We start from the raw sequence: 13,751 nt of genomic DNA on the forward strand, positions 1-13,751 counted from the left end.
GAGAAGTCCTCACTGAATATTTTATCTGTCTTAGTAATAAACATGAATAGAAACCAAGATTTATTTTTTTAAAATCAAAAACTGGAAAATAGAGAGCCTCACAAAGAAATATGTTTAGGAACCTGAGGCAAATTATACATGTTAATATTGGAGTCACTGAGAACAGTTAACACGATGTAACCAAATGTCAACTGGAATATTTTGCAGTAACTTACCAAAGAGGTCTGTGTTTAATGAGTATATGAATGCTTGGTTTCTAAGTTTTCAACTTCAGATGGTGAAGATTAAGTGCTAAGAGTGTTACTGTAAACGTTTAAGTGAGATGAACATCACTGATTTTCTAATTTTACCACATGGTTTATTTCACAAGAAAACAAGCACCAGTTACATAGTTCTCCTGCAATTCAGTAAACAGTCACCTCCCCCTCCCCCCCCCCCCAAAAAAAATCAGTACAATTCACTTCTTTGTTTATATGCAGGACATTTAGTTTGGTTTGCAAAGTATTAGAAGAATAATATGAACCTCCTGGTAGAATACCACAACTAAATTTCTAAAAAGCCACTCAGTTAATCTCAGTGTTGAATCTAGCTGTTTCAAATTATTGTAATGTATAATAACAGTCTTAATGACAATATAGGTACACAGAGCCAAAAAAAGCTAGAAGTAGTGGCCAAAATGATGAACTAAGAGCCAGCCCAAATGACAACAAACATATGGCCATTAACTTAAGAATGGAGGGGTTTAGGAATGCAGCTGTCTGTGGTCTCCTGCAAGATCCAGAGGAATGAAATGCTGTGAGGATTGGCAAAGTCTGGAGGAGAAGTACTACTCCTGAAGATGGTAGGCCCTAAAATGGAGTCAACCATCAGCTCATGGTGGAATTTAGAGATTTCTGTGGTCAGAATATATTCATTCCATTGGCCTCATAATGTACATCAACAAATTAATATTGTATGGATGTCATTTCAAAGCCTACTGAAGATGAAGAGCCATTATTGAAGCCATTAGAGCACAGATGGTTCAAACTATATGCAGATATTCATACTTGCATTTCTGCACTATAACTGCTTTTTTTTTTTCTGTTGAACTGTAATGAATTGTCTCATAATCTATTCCATCTTCTTGCCATTAGCAGGCTTTGAATGTTCACAAATAGGAGCAAAGAACTCATTTTCCAGAGCTTTAATCACACAAAGAGGGAATGCCTAATTCTCTAAATGAAATGGCCTGTGATCACTGAAGCAGAGATTTAATATATCACGGCAAATTAGGTAGATTTTAATAAATTACTTATCTCTCTGAATACTTTACATATGCTTATGAAGAAACATAGCCTGTTTGCAAACAGTGGAAATCCACAGCCTATAAAATCCTTTGAAGAAAATGACAAATAAAAAAAGTAAATTAAAAAATGAAATGTATTATATCCTCGTTCTCAAGAGACAATCCTTTTGCGGCATTGATTCACAGCTCCATTAAAAATATCAATTAAATCCTTCATTGAGATTGGTTAAAAGCTAGAAAATTAACTTTCCAAGCTGCTTTCTAGACACTGTTTATTCAGATACAACAAATCATTGTATACGTTTGATGTAAGTTCTAAAAGTGACAAAAAGCCAAATGAAAACACAGTTGCCTGTCCCTACAACTAAACTAGGTGAAGCAAAATCTGATATTTTATAGCTTCTTGACAGATGTTGGCTGAAAGTAAATCTTTTACGGTATAGAAAAATGATTACGCATGCCCTCCCCCTCTTCAAATCATCATAATCATAAACAGCTGATTATAATGTTAGTAGAAGGGCAAAAGTTATTTAAAAAAAGGTTGCAGTAATTTAATAAGTCCTGCAACTAGCCTCATTCTTTATATTTAATTGATAGGAACTGCATGCATCAAAGAAAACACATACTGAGATTTAATGTGCATAAAATGGATATTAGCATTTTAAAGAGGCAGATTAACACATTAATCCAAGTAATTTTCATATATTGCTTTTAATAAAATCTTCACAGTATAAAATCCTTAATGAGGCTAATCACAGGCATTCCATTTAGTGGGGTGATTAGGGATAACATAAAAGTATTTTTAATCAGTTTTCTAAGGCTTATGTTTTTTTTATCAAAAATTAAAAATTTGACTTGCATTTTTATTACTGTTTTATGTAGGAAAAAATGTTGAAAATGCAAATAAAGCACATCATTCAATCATGTAGGTATTAATTATTTACAAGATGTTGTCCATTGTGGAGAGATTCTTAGCCTTGGGGGGGGGATATAAAAACAAACAGACTGAAAAGTATACAAAACTTTACAACTGCAAATCAAGCGTCCTTTTCATATTAATTATACATTAAATATACTGCAAGAATTACAAAGATCTCATCTTCGAAGAGCTATCAAGCATGTATTTACACTGGGAGAAGGAGCTTCTGTAGGCAAACTTCCCTTTCATGCCTCCTAGTCATCTCCGCATTCCTCGTAGACTGAATGCAGCGCATGGAGGGCCTCCACTGTTACTTTGAGCTTTCCAATTACCGCACTATCATCTTGTGAATCGAAAACTAGAAAGGAAACATCAGAAAACAGTATTAGCAGTTTCATTTAGGGTTTCGGTTTTGTTCTGATAATTTTGTTTAGCATTTGGACAGATTAAAAGGCACCTACATATGCTTAAAAAAGTAAAAATTAATAGCTTCCAGTTCTAGCACTCAGACCTACAAGGTTTTGAGAAAACTCTCAATTCTTATGACAAGGAGCTGGTGCTCAACCTACCGGAAACTGAGCACTCTAAGAACTAGAAAGTACATATATGAAAGTATTTGTGTTGGAATTAACTTTGAAATAAAGAGAACTATGTGTATGACAGTTTCCTAAATTCATTGCTCATTTTTCATAATAAATAAATATAAATGCTAAGACTTCAGAATCCAAACTCCATTAAAGATATGTATGCATGCTTATTAATTCTTTTAAGTAAAAAAAAACATACCAATGAACCTATTTTCTGCACTGTGTGTGAGACTGGGCCTAATCAGGCAAAACAGGTACTAGTATTTAAATGACAAATTGCTGTTCCATTTGGTGCAGTGCAAAATTATTTTAATTCCATGTGTCTATCTGCTGTAGAATAGTCAAGTGTAGACGAAGATGGTATTTGCCCTAGACTAAACTATTTTAACTGCCTTCATCTTTGTCTATGTGGGTTTTAAAGTAGTACTTAAAATTTCTATTTTACACAAATTAGCTAACACGATCTAAAATTGCACTCTTTTACAATATCTGTTTAAGCCCAGAGCACCACATTCTTGGCTGCTGTGATTAAAAACATGTTGCCAACAGTCAAAAAGGAGGCTCCTTCTCAGTCCTATATAAAAAGCAGTAAGGCTGCTTGACTCTAAAAGGAATTTGTTTGAATAAAAACAAATAGTCTTGACAGCCCATCTTCTCAAAGCAAATTATACAGCAGACAAACGGCAAGGTTGCAAAGAGTATTTACTATATGGACTGGGATAACTACTCTGGGAACATGCAATTACACTGTGCCAACTTCTAGGCTGCTGGAACAGCTCAGAAGAGGTTTGGAGAGGGAAAAACGTAGGATAAGCTTTCCATCATTTATTAGAGGTCAGACTGTATTCTATTCCCATTGCTCTAAAACATTTTGTATCACCTTGGGCAAATTACTCAGTGAACTGTCAACTTAAAGAGCAGACTTCAAGGGACACTTCTTTTGACTTGTGAGAACAGTAAGATAACTGTAATTGATAATATCAGAAGGTAACATTAATTCTGTTTTCTCAGTTTTAATATTGTCATTTTGATTGCTCTCTGTACATACTCTTTTTCATCCAGCCTCTTGTTTAGCCATTTACTTAACTGGTTCTAATTTCATGTGGGCCACTTTCACACAACCAACAATGAAAGGAACAAGATATGAAAAAGATAACGTTTGCAGCCCTCAAAAAGAATATAAGTAGTTTAACATATCTAACTTTTAAGAAGGATTAGCTCTTTATGTGGTAGCATCCTATTAAGTCCTCTGTGTCTAGGTTTATTCATCTACCCTATAACCAATATCCACCTCAGAGAGCATATACAATATTATGTAGGAATGCTATTTATTGGGTCATTACATTTAATGGAAATCTGGGCAAAACCATCCAGCTCTTAAGAAAAGATCTTTTACAATGACTTTGTCTAAGAAAATATATTGACATATGCAGCTCTTGCCATGACGTGACCTATATTAATGTACAGCTAATTCTGATTCTCTGAAAGTTCTAAATTTTCAGAAAATATGGTTATGGATGCAATAAAAAAAAATCTAAACAGTATAATGAAAACCAAATACCAATGTATACAAATTGCCTGCCAATTATCTTGGGTATTTATTATCTCTTTGGCAATAAAATTACCCTAAATCCCTCTGAAAAAGAGATATTGTATATTTTAACCCACCATTTATTAATACTGATGGTAACTGATGGTCAAAGAGACTCCGTGTTTTAATAATCAAGTGATACTAGAAATCTCCCTGCTTGAATCAACTAAGATTACAGTGTAGAGAAGAAAGTCAGTAAAGCTTTTTTTTTTTTTTTTTTTTTTTTTTAAAACAATCCTCTACACAACTTAGTAAGCTTTAGCAGCTTCTACCTGAGGAACAGAATTATTATCTGTGGGGAGGGGGGAAATGTGGATAGTAATAAGAAAGGTATATCTATCTAGTAATACCACTTTCATAGATATAATGCACATATAGAAAGTAAAGATTAGTTTGTATGCCTTAGGATAAGGGGAAGAAATGCTTCTCCACAACAGTGAGATAAATAGTCAACATTACATTATACTGATTTCCTTTTGACAGAACAACTACTACTAAACCCAACAGTCCTTCCTGTCATAATAATCATCTCAGATGATGATAAGGAGTTTTAAGAGTTTTGTGAAAAGTGACTTGCAATGGTACAAAATCATATTTATATCACTAATCAATCTTATCAAGGGGGGTTTATGACAAAAGAGCCATAAAATCCAGAACAAAAAAAAATTTCCAGTGAGAGACTATGAAATACCTGCTTGGAAGAGATGTGCTTTCAGTATGTGCTTTCATGTAACTACTAGGAGAGAAATTATTGGCAGAGAAAAGATTAAATGGTTCAGCCACAGAACTGCATCAAATCTGGATATTATTTTTCCAGGGTATGGAAATTTGATTCTTCTTATAATTTTCCTTATTGTGTTCCTTGAACTTTGACACATACTTTTAATATTTTAGCTACAGCATGGATGCAAATCATGCATGATAATGGAAATGGATAAGAAAGCCTATTTCTTTCCCTCACTACTCAGCTCCCCATCACTTGAGGTACGGTAATTAGGCACAACAGTAGAAGCAGCAAAGTCGCATTAGCTTGGCACTCTACCAGGCTAGCTAAAAGTCTTGCCATTATGAAGAATACGTTGCAAACATGGCTGCACTGCTTCTAAGAATCAAGCTGCCTCATTTACCTTTGTACAAGAGTAACTGTGCCGTAACAGATATACTCTCAGCTTCTCCTTTAATTAGCTTTACCACAGCAGAGAAAGAGGATGGACAGGAACAGGTAAGGGGAAAAATGCACTTTTGATAACTGCATTGCACTGATGAATCCACTAACTGCACTGATAAATGCGCTGTTGATATTGCCCCTGCTACCTCAGGGAACAGGAAAGACCAAGCAGGGAAAATACTTTCCTTCACTGCCTACGAAAGGTCCAAGTCGCCGTCTCCAGCCTTCTTACCAGCTTTATAACAACGCTGTCATAAGACACATGGAACATTCAGCCATCTCCTGACTACCTCACCTTGCTTTAATAAGTCACGGTGAATTTTCGGTCACAGTTTGTTAGAGAAGGGTGCGCACTCTAAACTGATACCTCACTAAAGCCACCAGTATTTGACCTCATCTCAGATACATGTTTCATATGGAGGATGCGGTCCTGAGGTACTTTGGTGATTAAAAAAAATACTTCAAACAAGTATACAGATGTCAGCAACATAAAATTATTGACAAAGTTCTAATAACAAAAAATATATTTACAGTCTTACTAGCATGAATTGCATTGTACAAAACAGCGAATCATAGTGGATGTGCCCTGAATATTCTTAGGTTTTATAAACTGATTACCCAAAACAAATAAACAAAACCTGGGAATGCTGGGTTCTTTTTTGTTTGTTTTTTTACATCAAACAGAGGAATTTTAAGGAGTAACAAAATTATACAGTTTTTGAAGATTTTTGCAAACAAATGCAGAAGTCATTAATTAATATTAAAGTATTTCTTCTTCAAACAAACTATCACACAATTACTAAAGTTTGCAGAGGGAAGTAGAAACGCGTAATAATTTTTAAGTTACAAAAAGTTACAGCAAAATAATTTCTAAAACTTACCATCAATATCTTGCTCAATGATATCTCTTTCTTTCTGAAATATCTCTCTCAAACTGACATAAGCAAAACCAATATCTTCACATTCAAGTTCCTGTTCATCTTCTGGGGGATCACTAACCACTGTAAATCGTAGGCTAAGCATAAAAAAAGATTAACTTTCAAAATGGCTGGAAAGTTAAGTCAAAACCACACAAAAGACAAAAGGCAAAAATAGCTCTATTTTACCAGTTGAACTTAAAACAGATCTCTTTATCAATGATTTTCAGCATTTTCCATGACAACAATAGTCTGAGACCTTTTCTTTCAATCCTCCCTACTCCTTCAGCATTATTTAGCAGTACTAGAAGAATACAGAAGTTGTAACCACAGGTCTGATGGTCTATAAGTTTTTGTTTTTTTTTTTTAGTAGCACAATTCTTTTTCATATGGCAATGACAGGTAGAATGTTTTAAGGATGCAAGACTTAACATTTGAAACTCCTAAGTTCTTAGCTCAATTGTTCAAGTCACTTAATTTCTTTGCATTTTTTCCCCATTTATAAAATTAAGATTATACCTATGAACCACAAGGCTTTTAGGGGAATTCATTTATAAAACAATTGAAGATATAGGATATATATGTCTTTTAATTTTTACTGTGCTGACCATAGCATGCAGATTATTTGATGTGACCATCAGACTATGTCCGAGAAAGAAAAAGAATTAAAGAGCAATAATATTTAGTTTTAGTCTGACATTGATTAAACGTGATCTACGTTTTGTTGGTTAAAACCTTTTGATACCATATAAACTCATAAAGAAGTTCTACCACTTTAATTCAGTCATGCCCCATAGGACGGATCTGCATTACTGTTTCAGCTTGGATCTGGAGTGTGCATATGAAGCAAATCTCTTCAGTTGTCCCCAGTTACTGTGCTTTGGCTTGCATAGTAGTCTTGGAGCACATTAATTGGATTACTTTTTAACTGGGCTAAAATAAAACGGAAGATTTGTTCCAGGAGTACCCCTAATGCACTCCACTGCGAATAGGCTTTCAGTCCATGGGATCAACTAGGAGCATTCTTAAGTCTGAAAACCCTCCTAAAATCTACCTGCTGAGAATATCAGACCATTAGTAGCAACTGTTTTACTCTAGAGATCCTCTCCCAGTGGTCTGTGCTACTTGATAACAAAGATTTAGCCTTAATAAACTCTGGCTATGCCTTTTCTTGCTTTTACACTGAGTGGTTCAGGAGACAAGAGAAAAATATTTGAGAAGGACAAACCATATCAAATACTTGCCTGATGTCAGAAATACTAGCCGTATTCAGTGAAGTAATTTTTTCCAAACACCAAGTGCAAAACACTGAGCTGAAAGTTATTTGGGAATTATCGCACTTCATTTAGAGGCTTGAGAGCATATTCTAGCCAAGAATACATTCTACAGAAAGAATAAGAACCTGAAGGCAGTTCTCCGAAAATAGTATCTTTCTAATGCTGTATTATGCATTTACTATTTAAAGTTGGACCTTACACAGTAATTTAAAACATACTGCACTCATTCCTCCTGACCAGTACAGCTCATACATTATCTTCATTATTCTGTTCCTCTTGTACACTTAAAAAATTACCCGTGAGTGTAGTCTGGATACAAAGACCTTTGAATATTTATCATGCACTCTAAATACAGCTTGTTTGTCCATCCCAAATATCTAAGCCCAACAACTATACAAAATATTTGCATTTCTTCTGCGAACTTAAATTACACTCATTGCATCTGAGTATAGCTTTTCTTTTAAACACATAATTGCAGTATTCTGGTGGAGCTGACTTGAGTTAGTGGCTTGTGTTAAGGCCAAAAATGTTGAGATTGACAAGATGACAGGAATTCAGAGTTAACTACTTTTTGGGTATGTCTTGGTGATAGTGTTTAAATCACAAATGCTCGTAAGCTTTACAGCCTAAAAATTTTTCAATAAGCATGATTCCAACTGAGTAACAACCAAGTTGCACAAAATCCAAGTCTACAAGAAAGGATTCCTTAGGCAATATGCAAACAAATCTTCTTAAAAGCCTTTAAACACATTAACAATGACTGCAATATGCTTCTACAGTATTTCATTTTTGTGCTTGGGTCTTACTAACAAATATTTATTATTCGGATTCTTAAATATTTGTTTTTAGCGAAAACCAGACATCTATTGAAAATAAACATCTTTTTAAAAAATTTCTGAAGGCAAAAAAAAAATCTCAGCAACTATTTTCAGAAGCAGGTGGCTTGACTGAGTATTATGGATATAACTTAAAATTCTGGCAGGAGCAATATTGCCAAAACTCAGTCAAAAAACAAGAAATGCTTAAATGTGTAAGAGAAATATTAAATGAAAATAAAAACAACTTAAAATTTTAATACTACATGATAAAACTGTTGAGTATTGGGAATAGATCTGTTTTGTTACGATTCAATGTCAATGGCCAACCAAACCAACTGGAGAAAGCAGTTAAGCACTGTAGGAGAGAAGCGGATTAGTGTTCAATTGATTTTTAATCATTTAAGGCTACCAACTCCTACTAAAATTTTCACTGAAGCAGCATCTAAAACCAGGCCTAGTCACATCTGGGACAGTACCTAATAACCAAAGTGAACAGTTGTAAACACTGGTCCACTTTCTGGTCCAAATCATACGCAAGTATTTTACACGAACAGAACAGCTTCAGCTAAACACATCAAAAGAACTGCACCTCTAACACCTTATAGTTCCAATACTCCTAACAGGTCATCATCTTGGATTAAATCTTTGCTGCTAATCAGGAAGGAAGGGATTTGAACTCTTGATCCTGTGGGAATACTGTAACCAATAGACTGCAACAAAATCAGCACCACAATCACTTTGACGTTTGTATTTTTCAAAAATATTCCAAATAACTTATCTTAAATTTACGAAAATTTAAAATATGATCTTAAATATGTTTTAAATTTTTTTTGATTTGCCAAAAATTGCAAGAGTTTTATTTTCAGGTTGAACTGGCCAAAAAATACACAATATACATAGCCTTGAAACATATTGCCGCACATGAACAGACTCCTCACTCTGCTTCAGCACAGAACGCACAAATATGAAACTAGTGTCCCAGCTTATCCTAACAGTGCCTTACTTGTGTAAGAAATTTTGATTGCAGCTGAAATGGAAAAATCATATTAAGATTTCTTACACAATTACAGCTATATATAGTGTTTCTCTCCAGTACTTCTATCTAAGAACCTAGCCTTTCTCTCCAGCTCATTTCCACAGTTCTTTTCTATAAGACAGTAACAGCAGGTATCAGTACTCATTTCCATACAGGGATCCCTTGCCTACTGACAGACTGAGCAGAAATCCTGGCACCCTATTAAAAGTACTACAAGGGAAGATATTTGCTAGTCATTGCAAGAAACAGACTAGAGAACTAAATGAAACTTGTCTGCTAATAGAGGTCCAAAAGAAAGGAATCAAAAATAGTAATTGCTTTAAGCTTAAAATATGCATTACAATGCAGCAGAAAAACCTAAAACAAATGTTTATCATTATAACACTTATATCATTATAACACTTATAAGCGTTATCACCAACAAGGAATTTAGAGTGCCTGGGAGAAGTTGTGAGTAGGCAAATTTGATGTCTAATTCTTTATTCCAGAGGTCAGGCATTTTAAAGCAGCAAGGAGAAAATTTTGTGTGTTAACATAATACTTCATGGTGATGCTAACACTGCACATGTTCTGTACGTCTGTGACATGGCTGCATAGTTTTGTGACTTTGGAGAACAATGACTTCACGCAGTCAGTTTCTTGAAGCAACAATCATCTCCAACCAGGAACTGATGCACCTGTCACGATCAGCCTGGAAGCCTCTTGCATAAACCTGTTCGCTCTTGTTATCACAGCAGGGTGACTGCTGGAAGAATGGATTCCTCCATTCTTCGCATATGTCTCTTTTGACACTTGTCAGAGGAGCACGTAGTCTACCGCCAGGTCTGCAAGCATCGCAAGTACAATCCTACACGAAGAATCAGGTAGGTTTCTCTATATGACCCCAATTTCTATACTCTTAAAAAGCTGAAAGGCAACATTTGAATGCAAACAGGAGGAAGAATAAAAGATAACTATGACACAGTTATGGTAAGTTAAATGGATGGTCACAAATGCCTCTTGTCATTAATTGATTTAAGGATTTGAATGTATAAGTAAATAACTTGGGTTAAGCCAATAAAATGAAAAACATCCATTTTATAGCACGTCATTCAATTGTTTGCAAAGTTTTATAAATAGTAGTAAGCATATCTTCATAATATAAATACAAGAAACTTAAGCTGAATGATCCCGACTATATAGAACAAGAAACAAAACACAAAAGCCACCCATGTCACACAATACACTTTTAAGAAACAGCAAGTGACAAAAATTTCAATATATTAATGAAAAACATACTGTCCAGCAGAAAACACAGATAAAGACAAAGATGCTTGTCAAAAGAGAAGAAACATCTTTGTGGTATGCAACAATTACTAACCTAAATAGGATTTTAAACAGTCTTCCTAGTCTCTACTACCTTACGTTCATATATTCTAGACTGTAAATCATTCTATTTAACAGCCTGTTTCCTTCTTTGTTGATGATGTATAAAGTGTCATTTGCTGAATATCACGTATCCTTGCATTTTCCGCCAATAAACCATTTAATTTAATATGGAACCAAAATCAACATTTCTACAAAAAATTACAATTATTCCATAACAAGAAGTAAAATTGAAAGAACAAAAAAGTTTGTTTTGAAATCTTATCTTTTCATGAACAGTAACTCCCAACCCCTCAAAATAAACATACTTTCCCATATAAATGCCATGCCAATCTACCCTTATTTATTTGTAAATATAGACTTTAACAGAATATAAAGCTGTGAAATTCATTATTTTCAGGACCAAGTTGGCCCGTTTCAGTTATAAGATTAGGCTATAGCCGGAACTTTGGCTTAGCAGTAACTTTATTATACTAATATCCTCTATCTGTTTCTTTTGGACAGGAGCGTGTGCATAACTCCTCTTAACACTTGAGATTATTTATCTCCTTTAAAGCACATTCATTAAATTGACTTTCCTTTTGGAAAAGATAATTGCATGTAGCATATCTATTTATAGATATTCTAATATGAACCCAATCATTATGAATACCATTTCTAACAATATTTATTGAGACGAAGAGAAAGTTCACCTGAAAACCTAATACATTGCTTTATATACATAATACACTATCCCTCTTCCTATAATCTGGCATAGCACATACACCAATAAAGTGTCAGGCTAAAGCATGTGCAGGCAATTTTCAATAATATTATATCCTTGATAATTTGGTTTCCTGAACTTTAAAGCATTAGTTTAGTTCAGTTCCTGTTTCAGCTGAAAAAGCTCTGATATTATTTTGTAAGGCCTGTGATAGAAAACATGTGTTGAAGAAATAACTAGGCCAGGTTTAAAATGCACAGTGCTGAAAATATTTGGTGTATAAGCAGAGTTTTTCCACAAATTTTGTTTCCTGGTGGTCCCTTTGCTGAGCTAAAGTGGGGAACTGGACTATTGATGAACTTCTGCCCTGCTGTTTAGTTAACACAGAATCCAAACTTTACCACAGACCAAACTCCACACATTGATAAATGCAGAAAATCTACCTAGAAACATGGAAGACATTACCATGATGGTGAACGTAACAGGAATGCTTCTGTTGTGGAAAAAGGGCTTGCTGTAGTTATTTTACCTCTTTCTTACTAAATCTGAACTTTCCTATAGAGTATGTCAAGATGAGGTTTGGTAAATATTTGGTATGGATATATAAGCATTTATAGTGACATTGTGGCCTACAAACTAGCTATTTTTCTTCACTGAATTATCCTTCAGGGAAAAAAAAGAATATTTTGTCCTCAGCATTGTAAAATTCTTAGCAGAGCATGCTATCCACTTCCCTAATCTATGTGATAAAATAAGTCTTCTGCTTGCTTATTAAATGGAGACAATTTATTTTTTATTTCCAAACCTCAGAGTATTTTGGTATGACATTTCCTTCCCCGAAAGGCATCATTTTTTGGTGTTCCCTGCTCCATTCCAGTAACACTTGTCTTCTGGCCGAGGCATGGAACTCAACTTCAGAAGGGAAATGGAATGAAGAGAGATCGTTCTCTTATTTACTGCAGGGTGAATCTCTGATTATGTGTATAAGTAAATATGTAGAAGACAGACCAGAAAGTCTTATACTTCAAAAATACTCAGCAGGTGTTCTACTCTTCCGCAAATTATACGAATCTTTAAATTTATAGTTGCTAAATTTTTATGAAGTTTGACCTTCAAGAGGAAACAGAAATAATGCCTGTCGTTCGCTTGCTCAAAGTAATTTACATGCTATCTCATTCAAAAAGTTTGAATAAGAACAAATATATTAATTATTATGAGCTTGGATAGGACTAATTTATACTCTTTCTCATATGTGTATATATATAATAGCTGTCTGCTACATCAATATATACATAGGTTTAGCAAATTCTAGGGCCAAGGGACACTTCCTGAATCTCTTACACTCCTTTTAGGATTTAGCATTCAGAAAGCAACAGATGGATAACTCTACTTGATAAATGTACTTTTAAAATTCATTATTGATAGCATGTTGACGATAGAATATCTATTTTGCAAAGCAAGGTTGGTAACAAAAACCAAAGCCAATAAATAACAATAAAACAACATTAAGAGAGGTTGCCCTACTCCATGTCATACAAACCTACTCAGGGAAGACATGTAATCAATGACCACATCAGAATGTAGGTATCATTCCTTGCTGAAACAAAAACCTCTCAGGTTAGTTAATTAATTTTTGTGGGATATTTCCTCAATACAATCAAACAACAAGGGAAGCCAAATGGCAAACCATAAGTACTGTATAGAAAGACACTTCTTTTTTTTTTGGGGGGGGGGGGGGCAGGGGGTCAGCACTAATGTATATACCTGTCAGTATTTAGATCTGGCTTTTGAAGTATCGACTTGAGATATTCTCTTCTTGCATGATTATTTGCTTTATCCACATATATCACTGCAAAGCAAATCGGAATTAATATAATTAGGTATAATTTTTTTTTTTAATCTTTGAGAAAAAAGAGCATGAAGAAAAAAAACATGAAGAAAATACACATTTCTTTCCCTTGTCTTTCCTAAGGAAAAGCAACAATGCTAGAATCAAATTTGAAAGGTCATGTGATCTAATAGCATGTCACTGGCAGGTTTATGTGCACACTGTCAAAAAAAGATACAAGCTGCATCTAAGCATGC

The 13,751-nt window shown here is 34.4% G+C and overlaps 1 protein-coding gene across 1 annotated transcript in view; it reads right to left on the reverse strand.

Annotated features, from left to right (window-relative positions):
- Nucleotides 1–1,971: 1,971 nt before the first annotated feature.
- Nucleotides 1,972–13,751, reverse strand: part of RPGRIP1L (RPGRIP1 like) — an 86,406-nt gene continuing 74,626 nt past the window's right edge. The window contains exons 24-26 of the mRNA XM_013941062.1: nucleotides 13,431–13,515; nucleotides 6,432–6,565; nucleotides 1,972–2,562 (exon numbers count right to left, since the gene is read on the reverse strand). Of these exons, the coding sequence (XP_013796516.1) occupies nucleotides 2,459–2,562; nucleotides 6,432–6,565; nucleotides 13,431–13,515 (323 nt within the window). The 3' untranslated portion in view covers nucleotides 1,972–2,458. The remainder of the gene's footprint in view (nucleotides 2,563–6,431; nucleotides 6,566–13,430; nucleotides 13,516–13,751) is intronic.

The sequence above is a fragment of the Apteryx mantelli genome, chromosome 10 (assembly GCF_036417845.1).
Source record: "Apteryx mantelli isolate bAptMan1 chromosome 10, bAptMan1.hap1, whole genome shotgun sequence".
Taxonomy (NCBI): Eukaryota; Metazoa; Chordata; class Aves; order Apterygiformes; family Apterygidae; genus Apteryx; species Apteryx mantelli.